The sequence below is a fragment of the Pelophylax lessonae genome (genome assembly GCF_965119305.1).
Source record: "Pelophylax lessonae genome assembly, chromosome: 3".
NCBI classification, from domain to species: domain Eukaryota; kingdom Metazoa; phylum Chordata; class Amphibia; order Anura; family Ranidae; genus Pelophylax; species Pelophylax lessonae.
The window spans coordinates 351,439,208-351,462,113 of NC_138770.1; the positions used below are offsets into that span (position 1 = coordinate 351,439,208).

General features: G+C 44.8%; 1 protein-coding gene across 1 annotated transcript in view; it reads left to right on the forward strand.

Annotated features, from left to right (window-relative positions):
* Window positions 1–379: 379 nt before the first annotated feature.
* Window positions 380–22,906, forward strand: part of SENP6 (SUMO specific peptidase 6) — a gene marked incomplete at its 3' end in the record, with an annotated part of 259,644 nt that continues 237,117 nt past the window's right edge. The window contains 2 exon segments of the mRNA XM_082250891.1: window positions 380–592; window positions 17,306–17,396. Of these exon segments, the coding sequence (XP_082107017.1) occupies window positions 559–592; window positions 17,306–17,396 (125 nt within the window). The 5' untranslated portion in view covers window positions 380–558.

Genomic DNA, 22,906 nt, shown 5'->3' on the forward strand with positions numbered 1-22,906 from the left:
TGTAAACGGAGCCTAAATTGCTGTGCTTTGGTGTAAACGGAGCCTAAATCGCTATGCTCAGGTGTAAATGGTGCTTTAGTGTACCATCTACCCATATTATACAATATAAAACTGGCAGCACAAGAAGTGGGACTCTATAGAATGTGTGCGATCTATAGCAAGGCAGGACAAACAAAGCAGTCCCTATGTGACGCTTGGAGCTAGTGACCTGGGGACGTTCAGCACTGGAATGCTATTATAGAGGAAGTGAGAAGGCTGTAGATGAGACTGCAATGTGAACCTCCGAAAGCACAGGTGGCGCTGTCTCTATGGGAGCGCTTAGCCTTTACTCCAGCCGCCGCTGTAGACCAAGCAATCCGGGGGGGGCCCTTTTCCTCCTCCCGGTTTGTGTATGTGTGTCAGGCTCCTCCTATCACTCTAGCTGCGGCCTCCTGGATTTTCTCCCGGCTGAGGCCTGTGTGACATATCCTCCTCTGACTGACTGACTGACTGTCTGCAGACTCCGGAGCCGCGCTCTTCGGGATTTCCCTTATTGACTGGCATGGAGTAAGCGGAAAGATGGCGGGCGGCGGGCAGAGCCGCTTTCTGGATGGTGAGAGTGTGGCCCTGACTAGCTGTGTTGTGTCTGTGCATCTCTTCGTATTGTGTGTGTACAGCATTGCTTTCCTGTGTTCCCTCTCTGTACATCAGCAGGGGGGCACGGATCAGTCAGGCTCTGCACCTTTCTCTAATGCACTATAATATATGTCTGTGCATTTTCTATCACAGGCTCCTCCAGTCACAGTGATGCTGTGCTCTAGGTTATTGCAGAATGCATTGCAATGCTTCCAATGTCTGTGAGTGCTACAGATGTGTACATGCAATGGTCCGGGGTCCCCAGGCTGTGAGGGCATGGGTCTGCTAATAAATGTTTTCGCGTGCCGGCGGCCCCCAAGGTTCTGTTTGCGCGTGCCGTCGGCCCCCTGGTTCTGTTTGCACGTGCCGTCGGCCCCCTGGTTCTGTTTGCACGTGCCGTCGGCCCCCTGGTTCTGTTTGCACGTGCCGTCGGCCCCCTGGTTCCGTTTGCGCGTGGCGTCGGTCCCCTGGTTCCGTTTGCGCGTGGCGTCGGTCCCCTGGTTCCGTTTGCGCGTGGCGTCGGTCCCCTGGTTCCGTTTGCGCGTGGCGTCGGTCCCCTGGTTCCGTTTGCGCGTGGCGTCGGTCCCCTGGTTCCGTTTGCGCGTGGCGTCGGCCCCTTGGTTCCGTTTGCCTGTGCCGGCGGCCCCTTGGTTCCGTTTGCCCGTGCCGGCGGCCCCTTGGTTCCGTTTGCGCGTGCCTGTCGGCCCCCTGGTTCCGTTTGCGCGTGCCGGCGGCCCCTTGGTTCCGTTTGCCCGTGCCGGCGGTCCCCTGGTTCCGTTTGCCCGTGCCGTCGGTCCCCTGGTTCCGTTTGTCCGTGCCGTCGGTCCCCTGGTTCCGTTTGTCCGTGCCGTCGGTCCCCTGGTTCCGTTTGCGCGTGCCGTCGGTCCCCTGGTTCCGTTTGCGCGTGCCGTCGGTCCCCTGGTTCCGTTTGCGCGTGCCGTCGGTCCCCTGGTTCCGTTTGCGCGTGCCGTCGGTCCCCTGGTTCCGTTTGCGCGTGCCGTCGGTCCCCTGGTTCCGTTTGCGCGTGCCGTCGGTCCCCTGGTTCCGTTTGCGCGTGCCGTCGGTCCCCTGGTTCCGTTTGCGCGTGCCGTCGGTCCCCTGGTTCCGTTTGCGCGTGCCGTCGGTCCCCTGGTTCCGTTTGCGCGTGCCGTCGGTCCCCTGGTTCCGTTTGCGCGTGCCGTCGGTCCCCTGGTTCCGTTTGCGCGTGCCGTCGGTCCCCTGGTTCCGTTTGCGCGTGCCGTCGGTCCCCTGGTTCCGTTTGCGCGTGCCGTCGGCCCCCTGGTTCCGTTTGCGCGTGCCTGTCGGCCCCCTGGTTCCGTTTGCGCGTGCCTGTCGGCCCCCTGGTTCCGTTTGCGCGTGCCTGTCGGCCCCCTGGTTCCGTTTGCGCGTGCCTGTCGGTCCCCTGGTTCCGTTTTTGCGCGTGCCGTCGGTCCCCTGGTTCCGTTTTTGCGCGTGCCGTCGGTCCCCTGGTTCCGTTTTTGCGCGTGCCGTCGGTCCCCTGGTTCTGTTTGCGCGTGGCGGCCGTGGCCGGGTTCTGTTTGCGCGTGGCGGCCGTGGCCGGGTTCTGCCTGCGCTGGCCGGTTTCTGCCTGTGGGGGCTAACATTTTACATACACTGGGGACTTGGGATGGCTAATGGAGAGGCTCTGGGGGTGTGGGGGGTGTTGGGAAAATTGTTTAGTCCAGGTGTTTCACCTTGCATCTGGAATCATCAATAATAAAGTTACCTGGGCTGCAGGGTTACTGGTTATGTCTACATAGACCTACAGACACGGGGGGCAAGAATTGGAGATGGGCTGACTTTAGGGGCGTAGATGTTGGTAGGAAAATTTAGGCCATTACCCTAATCTTACATGTGGGATCATCATTAATAAAGTTATCCATGGTGCAGTTTTATTGCATGTACTTTCTGGAGGTAAACTGCAGTAACTGTTAAACTGATTTAAATTCATAGGCGGTAGTTTCCAGCAATGTATTTTGCATACATGTTGTAAATACTACAGTTTTTGCATGTTCATCCACAGAAATACAGAAAAACATGAGAAAAAATTCAGCATGCTACAACATGTACATTTATCTATCAAAATTGCACCCCACCCCCAATGGAAATGCAGGAATGCTCATTCAAACTACGCTTTTCTGTGTGTTTTTACATGTGGTTATGTGTGTTGGAGCACCTTTGTTTAAAGGTGCAATGCAGATTTTGTAAGAACACTCACAGATATGAATGGGTCCCTTAAAGCTGATCCCCAGTTTTTAAAGAAACTTAAAGCGGAACTCCACCCAAAAGGGAGTCTTCCCCCTGCAGCTCTTGCACAATTGGCACTTTTGAAGGGGGTGCAGGTACCCAGATTTGACTGGTACCTGCTCCCACTTCTTTTCCGAGCACCGCGGAACAGAAGCTTTGTATTCATTCATCATTGTAAATGGCTGAGCATCACTCAGCCTGACCCGATTTTGTCCTGGGTGTGAGATAGGAAGTAACCATCCCATTGCCAGAACACAGCACTGTTTGCTGTGTGTAGCTGAGGGTACATACAGTTTAAAAAGTACTCCCAACCACTGCAGGGTAATAGTTTTTCCAACTACACTAATATCTGGAGATCCACATTAGACCCTTATGCACATTTATGCCTAAAAATGCATCATTTTGCAGGCTTTTTTTTTCTGATCGTCTTCCAGGGCAGCATCTGAGATAGGCTCCTCCCACCTGAAACAGGAAACACAATATTCCACCATTATAAAAATGTCAGTCACACCTGTGTGCCTCAATTTGGTTGTGTTTCTTCCAGATCGACAGGAGCTGCAGACGTTTATTTTTTTTTCTCTATTTTCTGTGCTAATTGCAGGGGACTCCCTGGCCAGCCTCCCATCCAGCTCAGCGGGCTTTGGGTTGTGCAAGTCAAGGACAGTAACTCGGGGCGAGCTGGCCCCCTACTGAGGGGTATGCAACCATCCCCCCAGCTGCACTAAATGTCAATGGCATTCCCCCAAAAACCACTGCCCCTGGAGTTAAGCTAACCTTGAGCTGCCCCCCTAGCCGGTGGCCTCATTACAGAACAGTTGATCCACACTGCTGGAGGAGCAAGATGGCAGCGTCATTTACAGAGCCGACGGAACTTCCGGTGACGCACTTCAGGTCCGCAACCATCTTGGTGAAGGCGGAAGCTCTGGAGCTGGGCGACAGAACAGGGCAATTCCGCGTTCGTCATTTCCGGGCGGCGGCTGAATTTAGAAAAAAAAATAAACAAAGCGAAAGGAAATGGGTAGATGGACCCTCTTCTCTAAAGCAATACACCAGAAAAAGCAGATGGCAGTGCAGGTATATCCACCAACCTGCATGGGGTCAGCTAGGGGAGGGGCTGCAGCAGGAAGCAGTTAAGCACCTATGCAGGGTTTTTTTTTTTTCCTGAGGCTGACAATGTCAGATGCTTCTCCACCCTGCCCTGCAGATCCTGCTTGTCACTACAGCTCCAAGGAAAGCCAGAGCACTCTGGAGTTTCCTCGGTCTTTACTTCACTACAAACTGTTACTTATGATTATGTATGGCAATCACCTGTCTCACTGGGTCCTTTGTGCTTATTTACAAAGACCCCAGAAGAGATAAGGGCAAAGACAAGTAGAGGTCCCAGGTTTCCTCCATAATGGGAAAAAAACATTATGCCAAAAATGCATCAACAAAATGGTGGCCAATCAATCACAGGGGTTCCTTTAAAGACATGCTCAACTCCTTTAAAAAGGAGATAAAAGCATGATTTGGCCACTACGTTCGACTAAAAAAGCTGGAGGTTCCAGTCACATCAATACCCTGTCTTCCAGTAAGCCATCCATCCCCTCGTGCAGCGGGGAAGAGGTGGACCCAGCGTTCCACCTCTTCCCCGCTGCATGAGGGGATGGATGGAAACCAATTCAAATAGCTCAGAATTAGAAGACTGCTCAAACTCAAATGATGAAGACCCAGCATTAGAAGGCAACCTTTTTTCCTTCGGAAGACAGGGACAATTTGCTGAGAGCCATAGCAGATATACTAGGCATCAAAGAGCAAAAAGTCGCAGAGCTTTCCTTACACGATAAGATATACAAAGGTTTACAACCGAAAAAACCAAGAACATTTTCGGTACATGAGACCCTGATATCCTTTCGCAGAGGAGGATATGGAATCCTGGGCAAAATGCCCTAAAGTAGATGCCTCCCTTGCCAGAGTCGCAAACATGTCCGACTTAACCTTCGAAGATTTCGGGACCCTCAGTGATCCTATGGATAAGAAGATAGAGGCACTGCTAAAGAGAGCTTTGGGAAGCTGGAGCAGCGAATCTAAATCCGGCCAAAGCCTCCATTTACATGGCTAGAACCTTGCTAGTCCGGCTGACTCAGCTGCAAGAGTTGCTAGAAGGAGAAATGCCAAAAGAAGAGTTATGGGCCATACACACTATAAGATTTTCTCAAGACTTTTTCCTTTAGACTTACCAAAACCATATAATATGAGGTCAAACCTAAACACTTTCAATTTGTATGCAATCTGGCAGGCCCTTGCACTATATAGAAAAGGTAAATCTGAAGGAAAAAGTCTTCAGAAAATCTTAGTGTGTATGGCCCTTTAGTAAGGACCATGCACACTAAGCAGCAGCAGCATTCCTTGCAGGTGCTTTGCCTGAAGCAGTGAGGGTATCGGCCAGGACAACTGGCCTAATTAATTCGGCCAGGAGAGCCCTGTGGCTGAAGTCATGGGGGGACAAGACATCGTTGCCAAAAATAGATTGTGTGGAATCCTTCACAGGATCCAAAAGGCACAGACCACGCAAAGGCTTTATCTGCACTAGAACCTACTAAAACAAAAAGTGATTTGTCACATACCACCGAAAGAAGAAAAAAACAGGAGTTTATTCGCACAGCTCTACCTTACATGTGCCGATTTAGAAAAAAAAAAGCCATCAAAAATACTTTAAGATTTGCGTTCCAAGGCCCAGCTACCACAGTAGACAGCTCCAGCTTTGGGCATTTCTTTGGCACCCAGGATTTTCCTGAAAATTATGGCAGAAGCCCTGAAAAATCTAAGATCGCAAGGCATAGGTGTGGTTCTATACCTAGACAATCTACTGTTCATCGTGGAATCAGCATACAGCCTGACAGCCAATCTGCACAAAAGCATCTCTTTCCTACAAAGCGTTGAATGGATTGTGAATAAAGAAAAACTGAGGAAAAGGTCATAAAAATCACGAAGGCGATAGTATCTCTGATAGGAGCCAAATTCATGACCATGAGGTGGGGCATGGCAGTGCTGGGACTAACAACGTCCTCAATTCCAGCCATCTCCTGGGCACAGCTCCATATGAGGCCTCTACAAAATCACATCCTGGCCAGATGGGATGGCAACCCGTTGATTCCTACAGATGAATAATTTGGTTTCTCGTTCAATCAAAAGAGGGTTCCAATGGTGGCTCAACCAACTGATTTACCTCAAGGGACCCAGATGGATGCAGTCTGGTGCGGATCTCTACGGACACCAGCACTCTGGGATGGGGAGCGCATATGGCGGATGATTGCGTACAAGGAAAATATATCCCTGATTGGTCCCAACCATCCTTAAACATGAGGAAATTAAAAGCTGTGGAGGAGGCGCTAAGAGCATTCCAATCTGCCATTCAGGACAAAGATGTTCGGATTCAGTCAGACAACACCACAATGGTGGCATACCTTAACAGACAAGGGGGAACAAAATCTAATGAGTCTGGCAGAAACTACACTGTCTTGGGCCGAAAGAAACATCAGATCCATCTCCACCATACATCTGAAAGGAACCAACAACACGCTGGCACACTTCTTAAGTCGAAAAGCCATAAAACAAACCAAATGGTCCTTTAAATCAAGCAACCTTCTCTTGGATTACTCAAACCTGGGGGGGGGGGGGGGGGTACCTGAGGTGGACCTGTTTTGCATCAAGCATAAATCCTAAACTCCCAAAATTCTTCTCCCTGAACCCCACAGATGGAAACATCGGTGTAGACACGTTCAACCAAAATTGGGCATACCAGCTGTGTTATGCATTCCCAACTGTCCTCATACCAAAGGTAGTACAAAAGATCAGGGAAGAAAGGGCAACTGTGATACTTATTTCACCTCATTGGCCCCAGAGACCACGGTTCAGTCACTTGAATCTCAGTTTTCAACCATATCTAATGCTTCCAGATATAGCAGACCACCTATTGCAGGGGCCAGTCAACCACCCGAACCACAAGGTCATGAAGCTTTCGGCCTGGTTCCTGAAAGGGTGAAACTACAGAGGAAGGGTCTGTCAAACAAGGTGATAAGACACCATTTTAGCCAGCAGAAAACCTGTAACCATCTACAGGAAAGTGAGAGAGTTTTCTCTACGGGAGCAAAGGAGACCCCGATAAGGAGACTATTCCAGAAATTTTAGATTTCTCACAGGAAGGAGTGGTCAACAGCATTTCCCATAACACTTTGAAGACCCCCCCCTTCTTATGGGGGGGTCTTCTTCCTGCCAGATATCAGGCTGGCAGAAGACCCCCCCCCCCCCCCATAAGAAGATTTACTCTCTCGTTAAAAAGAGCCAGACCCACAAAGTTCACCAGAACTCTGACGTGACCTCTCCACGGTACTTAAAGGATTCTTCTCTTCTCTTCTACACCTTTTGAACCATGGGAAGAATGCTCAGATACCTTTCAGTAAAAACAGTACTCCTAGCGGTGCCTGTGTCAGCGAGGAGAGTCAGCGAAATACAGGCTCTATCTATGACAGAACCGTATTGTCTGATTCAGATGGATAAAATAATCCTCACCCTAGACCCAGCTTTTCTACCTAAAGTCTCCTACATTCCACAGAACACAGGATGTGGTTAGCCCCTCCCTTCCGGGTTGGCTGGATAGCAGGAAAAGCGATACATACAACAAGCTGGATGTAAGAAAAATTCTAATAACTTACCTTGAGAGGACTAAGGATTGTCGAAAAACTACCACACTAATCGTTCTCCACGCAGGAGTCAACAAATGGAAACAGGCCTGGAAAAGTACTATAGCCAGATGGATAAAGCTTGCTATTCAGGCAGCCTACCAAGCACAAAACCTTGCAGCACCAAGCGGAGTCAAAGCCCACTTGACAAGAGCTTGGGCATCCTCAAGCACAGAAAGGGCCGGAGCAGATCTGCAGGGCATCGACATGGTCAAGCTTCAATACCTTTGCAAGGCATTACTGCATCGACCAGCTGTCCAGTCAGGGTCAGACATTGGTGCCCCAGACTTTATTCCCTCCCCTACTAAGTATTGCTTGATACATCCTCTCATTTGCTGCCCTGGAAGACAATTAGAGAAAACATTTAGGTACCGGGTAACCTTTTTTTCTTTTTCAAAGAGGTCTTCCAGGGCAGCACTCGTTTCCACCCTAAACAACAATACAAAAGGGTTTTGCGGATTCATAAGCTTAGTGAGGGTTCCTTCGATGCTTTACTATTACTGAGCCACAGTAATGTGTTCCCTGTTTCAGGTGAGAGGAGCCTATCTCTCAGATGCTGCCCTGGAAGACTTCTTAGAAAAAGAGTTACCAGGTACCTAACTTTTTTTTTTTTTAACACTGATGTAAATACACCATAAAGATCCTTAAGAAAAAAAACATATGCGTTGCCAGTTAGTATTGCATGCGTGCGTACAATGTTAATTTTGAATAGATTAGAATTTCATTCTGGGAGCTAGAATTTACTTTATGCATGTACGGGCAAATATGTGCAAAATAAACGCAAGAAATTTCCGCCAGAATACTGATGATCAAACATCAGTATCGTGTGCAAGTACCCATAAAGGAGTTGTAAAGGCAGAAGGTTGTTTTATCCTTATACATTAAGATGAAAAGCTTTCTATCTGTAGCAGCTTCCCCAGCACCCCTAATACTTACCTGAGCCCCATCTCTCTTCAGCGATATCCACGAGTCCCTCAGCTGTCCGGGACTACCCCTCCTTATTGGCTGGGACTCAGGAGTGGCGCCATTGGCTCCCGCTGCTGTCAATCGGGAGAGAGGGCGGGGCCGAATGGCAGCTCTGTGTCTGAATGGACACATGGAGCTGCAGTTCGGCCTCGGTGCCCCCATAGCAAGCTGTTTGCTGTGGGTGAACTCGACAGGAGGGAGGGGCCAGGACCAGCAAAGAGACCCAAGAAGAGGAGGATCCAGACTGCCCTGTGCAAAACCACTGCACAGAGGAGGTAAGTATAATATGTTTGTTGTTTAAAAAAAAAAAAAAAAAAAAAGGCACAAGACTTTACAATCACTTTAAGTCTGGGTTCACATCTTCGCATTTCCCAGTGGCCAAGCAGGGAAAATATCCCTGCACCTTTTCAGAAACTAGGCTAGGTTCATATTTCAGCATGCTGGAAACCGTGCCACTTGTTTTAGTACGTAGGGTTGCCATTCAGGGTTATTGTCACTGCCGCATCTTGTTAAAATCAGCGAATTTTTGATGCAGCTGTGGAAATGCATGTGATTCTACGCCTTCCGGCAACAAAGTGAACCTAGCCTTGCCATTTTCTGTAGAGAAGTGTAAGCAATTTGGTGCAGAAGTGAAAGCAGGATTTTTACTGCACTGTTTTGTGTTTTACCTGCTCTCTACTGGTCTCTTGATAAGTTAGGACAGTGAAACAAAGCAAGTGTTTCTCTGTACTATCACATGAAAAAGATCTGTATTGAATGCCTCACAAACTACCAATCCGATGCCAATCTGTGCTGAAAATTCCAATTAGAGTGAAAGCTTGAGAGGTACATCTCAATGGCCCTGCTCTCATATATATTTTATTCTGTTACAGAACATGGCAAAATGCTTAGCTATGGTAAAATAAATTTCTTCCATTGGTGCTATTCTCACCAACATGCAAGGCAAGGTGACATTGTCTCTGAAAAGGGCTCCCTCCCAATCAATATATAGTTTCCTTGCCTGTTCTCCTTTGCAGCTCCTTTTTTCCTCCTTTTTTGTCACTGTTTTGTCATGGTATTACAGTTGGCCATGCACCACCTTTTTAAAGCTCAATGTTTTAGTGAAGTTTGTATAGTTAGTTTCGACCGAGCTGTTCCAAATAAACGATTGACTTCACTAATGCATGCAGCAGCTGTCAGCGCTGTATGAATTGTATGCGATGCTGTGTTCCAGTAGAGGGGTGGGAACTGCCCATCGTGCTTCCGGGAAAAAATGACTCACAGGGAGCTTTGTTTTTTATGAATACAAAACTTGCTATGATTGGCTAAGGTGAAGAGGTAGGAGGATGACATCACAATATCTGACTCAGCCAATTTGAGGAAGCTTTGGATTCATTCAACATACAGTACATTTAGCTGCATGTGTTATTGACCAGATTGGTCCACATAACTATTTAAAAGAGAAAAGCAGGATTTGAAATAAACAGTCAAACTTGCCTTTGTAAATGCAACATGCAGCCACCGATGCTGCATCTGTCCCCCCACGCCTCTACATCGAGAACTGGCCGATAAAAGACTGCTGATCATTCAGTTCTCGGGTCTGCTCTGTGTGCTGCCCCTCCAGTGCTCACTAGAGCGTGGACTGTGGACAGGACGGGAGCAGCTGGCTCAGGCTCTCAGCACCGTACTGAGATTCTGGGCCAGCTGCCAGTCAGGCATCTGCACAGATCTGACATTGTCAGGATCCCTGTAGAGTCTGGACAGGCTGTGTAACATCAGTAGGAAGCGGGCTTTAGCCTGCTGTCGGCTGAATGTGGGTCACAGAAATTAACTTAACTTTGCTAAGAGTTCTCATTGTAAGTGGTAGTAAACCGCCACTAAAATAAAAAAGAAAATGCCCCCCCCCCCCCCCTGCAGGGTTAAGCCATAACTTAACTCAGCCACATACTAGCATATTATGACAGACTTACCTGTAAATGGTTCTTTCCTCTTTATTTCCATTTACTAAAACTGGTGGCCACTCGTCTTGTGTTAACCCCCCCCCCCCAATAGCCTTTTTTTTTTTTTTTCTCTGTGAATGGCAATGTAGTTATGCTGCCACTTGCTGTAGTGGGCGAACCGTGGCATCTCCCGACTCCCAGCCTAACGCGCCCCTCTCATTGCGTTGTTTTAAATGAGTGACACGCTAGGGGACTCCTGGTTTTTCTTGCCTATCAGGGCCTCACACAGTGACTGACAGTCAATCCATGGCTGTAATTCACAGGCTGTGCAAGTGTCCCGTTTTGTGTGTCCTAATGCATTAGAAAGCCATTGACAAACCTGGGATGGCATGAAAGGCACACTTCTGATCTGCCACAAATGTCCACAGCCCCAACCAAATGAACACCCATTGTTGTACACTTGTTTACATTGCATTATGGGAATTGTAGCCTGACAGTGAAGAAGAAAATAACAGGAAGTGACATTGGTGCTCCCCTGTATGTAGCTTCTAGTTCCTGCTATAGCAATGATGCCTCACAGTTTTTTTTTTTTTTAATCAGATTCTACTTCAGCCATTCCCTTCTCTGTCCAAAACTACAAAAAAAAAAAAAAAAATTAGGATGTTCTTTTACATAGTAAGGTGTGCTCACTTTGGATACATATTCACACATGAGGGAAATTACAACCCTAACTCCCAAAAAGTTAGGACTCTAGATAAAAACGGAACACAATGATTTGTAACTCTCATAAATCTCACCCCTGAATGAAAAGAATTTACTCCTTTAATAAGTTAAACCTATTCTAGTGGGGAAAATGATTATTAAATCCCCTGCAGATTTTGAAAGTTTGCCCACAAAAGGAGGTTTTTAATTTTTATTCTAGGTGCGTTTTAAATGATGGAGACAAAAATCGAGAAAAAAAAACAAATAGAAATGTTATAAATTGAGTTGCAGTTCAGTGAGTAAAAGCAGTATTTGATCTCTTACCAACCTGCAATGTGCTCGTGTGGCACACAGATTAGTCGTGTCAATTTAAGAAGGTGCTCCTAGCAAAAATGTATTCTATGTATAAAAGTCACCTGTACACAGAATCTTTCTTCCATTCTTTCTAACCATCATGGAAAAGACCACGGACCTGTCAAATTGATGTCGGGGACAAGATTGAAAGACCTGCACAAGACTGGAAGTGGCTACAAGACCATCAGCAAGAAACTTGGTGAGAAGGAGACATCTGTTGGAAGAAATACAAAATAACCATCAATCGCCTTCGGTCAGGAGCCCCATGCAAGATTTCACCTCATGGGGTAAGGATAATCATGAGAAAAAAAAATCAGTCCAGAACTGCACAAGAGACGCTTGTGAATGATCTCAAGGCAGTTGGGAGCACAGTCACCAAACAAATCAATGATAATACAATAAGCTGCCATGGATTGAAATCCTGCAGGGCCCGCAAGGTCCCCCTTCTCAAGAAGGCACATGTACAGGCCCATCTGAAGTTTGCCAAGGAACATCTAAATGATTCAGAGAGAGACTGGAGAAAGTGTTGTGGTCAGATGAGATCAAAATTGAGCTCTTTGGCATTAACTCTACTTGCTGTGTTGGGAGGAAGAAAAATGCTGACTCTGACCATAAGCACACCATCCAGCACGACCATACGCACACCATGCAGCGTGACTTAATGCAGAAGACGTCTGATGACGAAACGCGTACAGCGCCGTCACGTCACTTCCGTTATCCTGGTGGAACGCATTGCGTTCCAGGACACCATTTCCTTGCTCTGTATTTGCTTTTAACATGGGAGTACCCATTTATTGTATATCCATTTAAATAAAGGTGTAAACGATATTACACTATAATATCGAGCCTTTCTTTGCCCTATGTGACCTTCCCGCCTGTACATACTAACGACTGACCGGACCCCACTCACGGACATTATCACCATACCAGGAGAAGACCCACTAAGCCCGTTTTCTATTTGGGACACCCCGGACTCCCAGGGACGGCCCACAATCCTATCCCCCAGCACAGAAGGGAGTTAAGGAGTCATAGGAAGGAGCACCCAGCCACATTCCAAATACCCGCCCTATACCCCTGTGTGGGGTGGGTATATCTGGTTAACAAGTGTGATACTCGTTGCTGTGCATTTTCCAAATGCACCGCCAAGTATGCAGTTATGTTGCCACACATGCGTTCCTATGTGTTTTTGAAACGCAGAACAAAGTTTTTCTGTGCTGGTTGCATTCGGAAACATGACATACATTGCTGCGCATTTTCGAAAAACACTGCAAAGCATATTTTTTTTATTTTTCGGGCTGCCGTGCATTTGGAAACAGGCAGATGCGAACAAGTGGTAACACACACAAGATTTTGTTTTCAAAGCACACAGCAAAGCGTGGACAGGTTTTTTGCGAGTGCAGATCAGAATGCAGCCTAAATGATAATGAAAGTGCAACGTGCATTGCCGCGCATTTTAGAAATGCACGTCAAAGCGTGTGTTTTTTGTACGGGTTGCCATGAATTCAGAAATGCAGATGTAAACCTAGTCTAAATGACACAGTGCAATTGATGTGTTTGGTGGACGTAGCCATGCATTTTTCTGTGTGGGTTGTGTGAATGAGTGCCTCTTAGCAAGTTGCAGTGGGGTAGGAGGAGGATCAGGGCTGCTCTCTGCAAAACCATTACACAGACCAGAGAAGTATGGCACACCATTACACAGAGCAGGGAAGTATGATGCACCATTACACAGAGCAGGGAAGTATAACAAACCATTACACAGAGCAGGGAAGTATGACAAACCATTACACAGAGCAGGGAAGTATGACAAACCATTACACAGAGCAGGGAAGTATGACAAACCATTACACAGAGCAGGGAAGTATGACAAACCATTACACAGAGCAGGGAAGTATGACAAACCATTACACAGAGCAGGGAAGTATGGCAAACCATTACACAGAGCAGGGAAGTATGGCAAACCATTACACAGAGCAGGGAAGTATGACAAACCATTACACAGAGCAGGGAAGTATGACAAACCGCTACACAGAGCAGGGAAGTATGACAAACCATTACACAGAGCAGGGAAGTATAACAAACCATTACACAGAGCAGGGAAGTATGGCAAACCATTACACACAGCAGGGAAGCATGACATGTTTGTTATTTTTAGAAAATAAAAAAAATTGCCTGTAGAATAACTTTAACTTTCTGACTAAAGTTCCACTTCCTGCTTATTGCACAGAGGAATGGAGTGTGGGTGGGGATAACACAGTTCCGATATTCCCATAATCACCCAGACGAAGGCCCAGAAACACCCACAGTAACCCTTACTTGCCCACATCAACTCCCACAACTGCTACAAGTGACTTCCATAGCCAACCCTAAAATTACAGAGGCTCAAAAAAATCATAGGACATGTAGTATCAGGACTGGCAAAGCAAGCAAACAGGAAGTCGGAGAACTTTGCTATTCAGTCAGGGGGAGGAGTGACATCAGACACAGAAACCTGCTGTATACAGCTAAATGAGGTAAGATACAGAGAAACTGATACTGGGATTGTGATTCATTTACATGCACAATGCATCTGTTGTTTTGGGGAGGAAAAGCTAGAGTTCTGTTTTAAGGATTTAGAGAAGATCTGTAAAGAAGAGTGAACCAAAATCCCTCATGAGATGTGTGCAAACCTGGTCACCAATTACAAGAGACGTCATAACTCTGTGCTTGCCAACAAGGGTTTCTCCACCAAGTCATGTTTTGCTTGGGGATCATTTATTTATTTTTTTTACTCACTGAACTGCAACTCAATTTATACCATTTTTATCATGTTTTTGTCTGGATTTTTAGTTGATATTCTGTCTCTATCATTTAAAATACACCTATGATACAAATTCTAGACCCTTCAATTGGTTTGTAAGTGGGCAAACTTACAAAATCTGCAGGGGATCAAATAATAATTTTCCCCACAACTGTATTTGTAAAGCTGTTACCTGGTATTTGGTTCATAGGTTTACAAAGTTTTATCAGATGGTTGTTAGAGCAACTGAGGGCTGCTGCATGAGATTCTAATCTTTTGTGGTTTGGTTTTGGAGCATGTTGGTTTGTTGCTGTGTTGCCTTCCCCTCATATTCAGTACTTTGGGACATCCCTTGCGTCACGGATATTTAGATGCTCTTTTGTCCTATATTGTACAATAAAGCAATTCCTTTTTTAGAGTACATCACAGGACACGGGGATTTTGCCTGTCCACCTTTTTGGGGTTTATGGCTTGCTACAAAAACTGAAGCCTTGCCCTAACAGGGAGAGGGTATACCTATAAGGGGATTTACTGTCTTTTTTCAGTGTCGAATAGCTGAAGATGGCAGCATGATCCTATCGTCTTGGAAATGAGGATGCTCTTTGTCCCGTGATGTACTCCAAGAAAAGGATTTTACGGCTAAACCAAAAATTCCACTATTTTATAGTGCGGCTTACGTATCCTTAAAATATAAATGTGATGAAATGTAAGGAGTATGGCTTGGTAAGCTAATATTATATTAGGTAGAGCTGCCTTCAATTTAAGTAGTAATACCTAAATAAGAATATGGGTAGTAGTGAGGCACTGCTACTAAATGGTATAAAGTGCAGCTGGAGTATGCAGGATAAACCTTTCCGATCTTGTTATAGTATTACTTCATGTATATAATTCTCAAGGAATGCAGGAGAAACTTCTCATTGTGTAGTATTTTTATTAAAGTATAAAAGCAAAATAAAGGTAATGAACTCACATTTGTGGGTGCCTCTAAGGCACTTGCTGCAAGCCAAAAAAAAAACACAGATTCCAGGGATCGCCGCTCAGGTGTGTGGCGTGCATTCCACAGTGCGTGTCAACCTCCGCTCTGACCAGCCGCAAAACCGGATGTGATGTAGTGCTTGGGAACCTCAAGGCATTTTGCCCGGATATGGCGTCATCGGGAAGTTTCTTTTTTTTTTTTTTTTTTTGTGTATTCATAACACACACATGTGCATGACTCCTTATGTTTTATCAATTGGAATTTTATATTAATTATTGCACAGATCTGGACCTGGCACGTTTTAGGACCAACAGCACGGTCCTGCACTAGCATTTTATCACCTATTTGGTATTATTTATTATTGCCATCTCTTTTTGGCAATTTTTGATGGTGCAGTCACAATCACCTCATTTTCTTTTGATTGTCATATATGTTTAAAGTGAAGTCACCCTAACTCGGGAATTGGAGCCACTTGATCACATTAATTATTGCATGAAGTGTTTATACTATAACAATATTGGAAAAGTTTATCCTGCATACTTTATCTGCACTTTACACCATTTAGTAACAGCACCTCACTACTACCCATATTCTTAAAATATAAATGCTGTCCAAGGGTCCAGCGTCATCCTCACCTAAACCGCTTCTTCATCGGTCTTGGGGTACCAGCGCCAACATGTAAATTGTGGGAAGCCGGCTGTGACTACTTTCAGTTTCACAGCGGCTACCCGCTGCGCTTGTGCAAGCTGAGATGTGCCCTGTGAATGGACCTGCAGCCTGGGACCTGTGATTCATCCCAAAAAGTTGCGGGCAGGGATTGAGGAGGGCAAATTTCTGCTTGGATCTCCTAGGCCAGGGATCTTCAAACTATGTCCCTCCAGTTGTTCAGGAACTACAATTCCCATCATGCCTAGTCATGTCTGTGAATGTCAGAGTTTTACAATGCCTCATGGGATGTGTAGTTCCTCAACAGCTGGAGGGCCGTAGTTTGAGGACCCCTCTCCTAGGCGATCTGACCAGGAGCAGGAGCTAGTACCTGTAACAGGCCCAGAAAGTTGGGGGGAGGGACTTCGGACTTCCAGTGGATTGCCCCGAGATCTATCCAGAAGTGGGAGTGAGCATTCAAGAGTGCCCCATAGCAAGCGGCAGGTGTGCCAGCCAGGGACGCCAAAAGAAGATTGGGTAAGTAGAACATGTTTTAAAAACAACCTATAGCTTTACAATTACTTTAACACACCTCTCCCCTGCCTATGCTGAGAATAAAGTCCCTTAAAGACTCTTCAGAATTCAACCTTTCTGAGGTTGTCGAATTGGGGGTCCTTGCCATGCATTGTGGTTTCTTCTGCTGACAGTACTGATGCAGAGGTCAGAGGGGGGGAACTGCAGCCACAGAGGGGGACATGAAATACTCCCAGTAGAGTCGAAGAACATTTTTTTTTTTTTTTTTTATGCAATGCAGAATTGATCGGTGGCACAGGCAGGGGGATATTAAATATCTACTCACTTTCCTTACTTTTATTCAGGTGACAATGAGACCTGTAACTTGGCCATTCTGGGCAAAAGAATGTTACCCTGCCTTTCACTTGACTCTATGCCTGTGGAGTCTGGTTTAGTACACTATTACCCTGCAGTGATTGCTGGCTGAGCCATCAGATGTTTGCATGCAACAAATTTCAGAGAAGGCAGTCAGTGTCAGTTTAATCAAAAATTAACAAGAACTTTGGGATGCGCTGACAGTTGACCAAGGAGTTGAGGAAGGGACTGCCGGGGGGGGGGGGGGGGGTTACGTCATTAAGATCTATTAAGTGTTTCTACTGCAAAATTAACCTGCTTGTTTTTTTTAGTATAGACAAACTTGTCGTAAATTTAAAATATCTTTCAGATCATCCTACTAACTACTAAAAGTAAGGTTTTACTGTTGCCTGGAGTTCTTTAAATTAAAACTAAACTGGTTGGTTTTACCTTAGTTTGTTGGCAATTAGAACTGTACATGCATTGTCTGATATGGACTGGCTCTGCTTTGTTTTAGCTTTGGGCAGATCAGAGTCCAAGAAAGGCTCAGGTTTTAGAAATTGGAATTTTGAAAGCACGGACGAAAGTGATGGTGATGTTGAAAAAGAGTAAGTATAGTTCTGTGGTCTATGCATTCCATTTTGATGGCATATTGGAAAAAAGTAGCATTTACAATTTCATTTTTCTTTGCTATGTTTCCATCTATCCTTGGTGTATTTGTTACAAAATGCTGCTCCTAAACTTCCAAGTACTAGTAATCCATGTCCCTAGTCCTGTATTTTTCTTTCCAGTGAGAACATATTTGCTTATTTTAGCATTCGCAGAAATTCGTGTTGGCTTTGCACAGTTTGTTCTGCTGCGCTAACCTGTTGCATGTGCATCAAATTCTGCGCTTAGAAATTTTGAGTGTCGGTGGTATGCAAATTCAAATGTAGGCCATATGCATACAATACCTTGCATCTTCAGTGTTGGGCTAAGGCAGGCAATACATTTAAGGCTGTTAAAAACACAGGTAATTCAAACTAATTCATAATGTACAAGAGCTTACCTTTGCAAAAACTTAAATTCTAAAAGCAACAAATAGTTCAGTGATAAAGTAAGCTAAAGTAATGTGCTCATTTTGACTTTTACTGGAAATGTTACATTTGGATACATCCAATTCCAACCCCTAGTGGACAGTGAGGTCATCCATGACCATACTACCAGGAAGCTTTGGAGGCAGTAGGGTCGGGACCAATCTTGTCTTTTACTGTCAGTTTGTTGGCATCTTTCACTGAAGGTAACCTCAAATTTTGTGTGTTCATTTTTATTTCTTTCATCATATGCTTTTCTTTGTATTGCCCAGGCTTGTGATAGGCTTGCTTTAAAGTCCAACTCCACTGCATCTAAGCACCACAAACCAAAAATGCAGCTTAATTTGTTGTTAATATTCAAAGAAAACTCCATATCTCCACGCTTTCTTTTGCTGAGAAATCACTTTGAAAAACACCGCCTAGCATTTCTTGCCATGGTCATCTTGAGTAAGGGCAGAGGATTCATGTAGCATTTACTACCTGGAATCCATGTGCCCTTAGCTCAGGCAGGAAGGTGTGCTTAGCTGGAAAAACCCCTCCTCCTCCTCTCCTGAAGGCTCCTGGGATTTATGACGACATGGAAACCAGGAAGTAACTAAAGAAATGTAAAAAGATGTAAAACAAGTAAATATGCTTCCCTATCTATTTACTAAGGCTAGCAGCATAAGGAATTAAAAAAGTTGATTGGGAGAGTGAAGTTCCGGGTGGACTGCCTGCCGCGTTTTTACGTTGCTACTTTGACGTCAAGTACCCGTGTTATGGCAGCAGATGTGTACCATAAACCTGGTATTTTTATACGCAGCCGGCGGTCCTCTTTCACATAAGTGGTCCCAGCGGGATCACTTTAATGGGTGGCGGGAGAGGTGCTCACCCCCTCCTGCCGCTTCCCGTTTTTCTCTGCTTCCTGGAGCAGAAAGTCAGGTGAGGGCAAGATGGCCCCCACTCGACTCTATGGCTTGGAGGACCAAAGCCACATCATACATCGCTTCCGCCCAACGACCTTAAAGGGCCTTTTTTGGGCTGAAATATACTTTATTTTTTTATTTCTTTTTCATGCAGATGTGAGATCTAAGCTCTTTTTGACCCCAGATCTCACATTAAAGAGGACCTCTCCTGCTCATTTCTATGACAAGGATGTTCACATTCCTTGTAATAGGAATAAAAGTGTTGAAAAAAAAATGTAAAGGGACAGTGTAAAAGTAGAAAATATAAAAGGCAACCTAAGGGGAAAAAAAAAAATGAAAGTATGCCGAAGTGAACGCATACGCAAGTCGCGCCCTCATATGTAAACAGTGTTCAAACCACACGTGAGGTATCGCCACGATCGTTAGAGCAAGAGCAATAATTCTAGCCCTGCACCTCCTCTGTAACTCTAAACTAGTAACCTGTAGAAATTTTTAAGCGTCATGTATGGCGATTTTTAAGTACCAATGTTTGTCGCCATTTCACAGGCGTGCACAATTTTGAAGCATGACATGTTAGGTATCAATTTACTCGGTGTAACATTCTCTTTCACATTCTAGAAAAAAATTGGACTAAATTTACTGTTTTTATTTTTATTTCAAAAAAGTGTTTTTTTTCCCAAAAATTAAGTTTGTAAGACAGCTGCGCGAATACAGTGTGACCTAAAGTACTGCAACAATCTCCATTTTATTCTCTAGGGTTTTTGCAAAAAAAAAAAATATATATATATATATATATATATATATATATATATTTTTTTTTTTTTTTTAAGTACGTACTAAGTAATTTTCTAGATAAAACTGATTCTTTTTAATTTGTAAACAAGACCTGTCAGAAACGGATCTGGTTAAGGAGCATCCAGGTTTTTAAAAATTTGCTTAGAATCTAGGAGCTAGTTTTTTAAATCCGATGCCCAGTGCCCAGAACTGCATGTCTGGGGCGTCGGGCAATAAGAATTGCTCACGCCTAATGCAAAGTGATAAAAAAAAATGAAAAAAAAAGTAGGGCTGAAACAACGAATCGATTATGAAAATATTTTCGTAATCGATTAATTGGTCAGCCGATTAGTTGTCCTGCATACAGAATGCATTATTTGTTTACATATCAGAAAATACAGTGAAACGCACATACAGCTCAGTACACCGTCCATACATGTATGTAGGTGGCAGAGAACTTGTGAATGTGTGAGCAGCAATGCTCATGGGAAATGTAGTCCTGGGCGAGAGAAGAAACCAAGTGATTCTAAAGGCAGAGGTTTTTTTTTACCTTGGTATATGGACACTCTATAGTCTATACAGTACTATACTTTGCTGCTGCCTATAGGGGCACTTTGAAGGCAGGAGGGGCCAGAAGTGCTGTGGGGGGGGGGGGGGGATGGGCAGAAGAGGAGAATCAGGGCTGCTCTGTGCAAAATCATTACACAGAGGGGGCAAGTATGACAAGATTGTTGTTAAAAAAATAAAAAATCCAACGTTTGCAATCACTTTAAGTAGGGATCGACCGATTATCGGCAAAGCTGATATATATCGAGGGCCGATATGCACTTTTTCTGATATATCGTAATCAGCCCCTGAGGTTACCGATATTGCTGATATTCTAGGAAAGTGCATGATATTCTGGGAAAGTGCATGTACCGGAGTAATGCCTGCAGCTAGAGGCATCACCCTGGTACCGGCATCCATAGCTGACGGTCGGCTGTCTTGTAATGACAACCGATGCGGCTTAAAAGCCGCTTGGCTGTCATTACAAGGAGCGGGAGGGACCTCCAGCCGCCTTTCTGCGGCTCACTAGGGTCTTCTTTCCCACCGGGAGACCAGCCTGCACGTCCGCCGAAGACCTGACCAAAGCCGCATTTGGCTCTGATCGGGTATCCATGCAAAAGCCTGGAAGTGATGTCATAAGTGACATCACTTCCGAGTACTGTCTGGCGCCAGATTAAAAAAAAAATTACAGCATTCTAAACGGCAAAACTTGGCATTTTGAATGCTTTAGTGCAGAGGAGGGGTTTGGGGTCTTTTAGACCCCCAGAACCCTCCACAAAAGTACTTGCCAAAAAAAAAAATGTTTTTTAAATGTACAAAAATATCAGTCGATACCGATATGCATTGGCCAAAATATCGGTACCGGCAACGAAAAACCGATATCGGTCGATCACTAACTTTAAGGGCTCTGTGCAGGGAAGATCAGCATCTGAACCCAGAGAAGGTGGAGGCCGATATACTAGAGGTGATATAAGGCATTACAATTACATTTTAAGTAAAAGTTTACAAGTATTGTGCATTATATTTAAAATTATTATATCCATGAAAAAAAGTCTCAGCTTTTAGTAGTACTTTAATGTAAAAATGTGATTTTCCCCCTCCACCCTTCATATAGCTTCATGTCTGACTCCCAGTTAAAATATCCTGCATATCCGACTTCTGTGCATATTTTTTTATATACAAACACATGATACAAGATATAATACTTTCACTGTTTCACAGTAGAAATTATAATTATATTACAGTACCGATATCTGCTGTTTTTTTTACTATAAAGGGCTGTTTTTTATTTTTTTTAACCCTATCATGACCGGTGATAAAAAAAAAAAAGCATGCTGCTGCTACTGAAGGTCTTCTGCTACCCATACATGTATTGGATTTTTTGAAAAAATATTTGCATCTATATTTGTACAAAAATGATTTGTATATTCGTTGAATGGAAGAGTGTTTGAAAATTCCACTTGCTTTTAACATTCAATTTTAAAATGAATATAACTTCTGAGCAAAAACCACATACACTATTTGAAGATTCGTTTGATCGAGAAATTTTTCTATTCTGCTCCTTCAAATTTTCCTGTCACTGTGGTTGACAACGAACACAGAATAGACCCCACTAATGGTTAGCAAATCAGATGAATGTTTTTAGAAATTTGCTAAAAAAATGTAGTTGGTTTATGGCCAGCATAAGTGACAGCAGGTGCAGGGAGCTTGTATCAAGCTACCCGCCTGTTAATAAGGGAGTCTATCGTGAATAATAAGGGAGTCTATCATGAATATTCTATACCAATCTGGTCTGAAAATTTGCAAAACTGTGTTTTAGTTCTTTTAAAAATGTTGATCTTAGAGTCTATGTACCACATTTAAACCTTTAACAATACATATATCTGTCTCAGAGTGGATTAAATATCCAACTATATAGCTGGGTATTTAGATTTACCACTTCATATAGATATTCAAGTATATTAACTAAATTTTCCACCAACTTTTTTTTTTTTGTTTAGGCTTTTATCCGATAATCGGCCAACTAATCGATTATGAAAATAATCGTTAGTTGCAGCCCTAAAAAAAAGGCACTGACGAGGCTACGCTGATGGGCAATGATGAGGTGGCACTGGCAGGCGACCCTAATAGACTGCGCTGATAAGCACTGATAGGCTGTGCTGATAGATGGCACTCCCTGTACCCTCAGCAGCAGTAAGGAAAGGGAGACTGATCAAGCCCAGCTGTCAACCTGGGAAGATGATGTCGGGGGTGGACAGGCAGTGAGAGCAAGCCGTGCTCATCACATCACCGTTCACCAGAGGGTGCCGCTTTTCACATAACTTGTATCCCCCTCCAGCAGGCTGCTGCCTCCATTATCGCCCAGCCCGATGCTAGTCCGCGCACCCGCTGGTTGGGCCACGTGGGAAGAATCCCGATCACTGCTGCGGTGTAACCCAGGCTCCAGGGTGCAATTTCCAGTCGCCATTGCGACCTTGCGCCTAGGTTTTGTCGAGCCCTGTATTGGGGGGGGGGGTATAGGGACATCTAATGTTTACAGTTATTCTGGTTGGAAAATGACACAAGTCCATCCAGTTCAGCCAAAAGAGGGAAAAAGAAAAACCGCACACAACCTGTAAAACCTCCATTTACACTATCCCAGGGACCTTCAAACGACGGCCCTCCAGCTGTTGCGCATGATGGGAATTGTAGTTCCTGAAAAATTGGAGGGCCATAGTTTGAAGACCCCTGCACTATCCTATACCAACAGTTGATCCAGAGGAAGGAAAAAAAAAAAAAACCACAATAAAGCATGATCCAATTTACTCTAGTTGGGGGGGA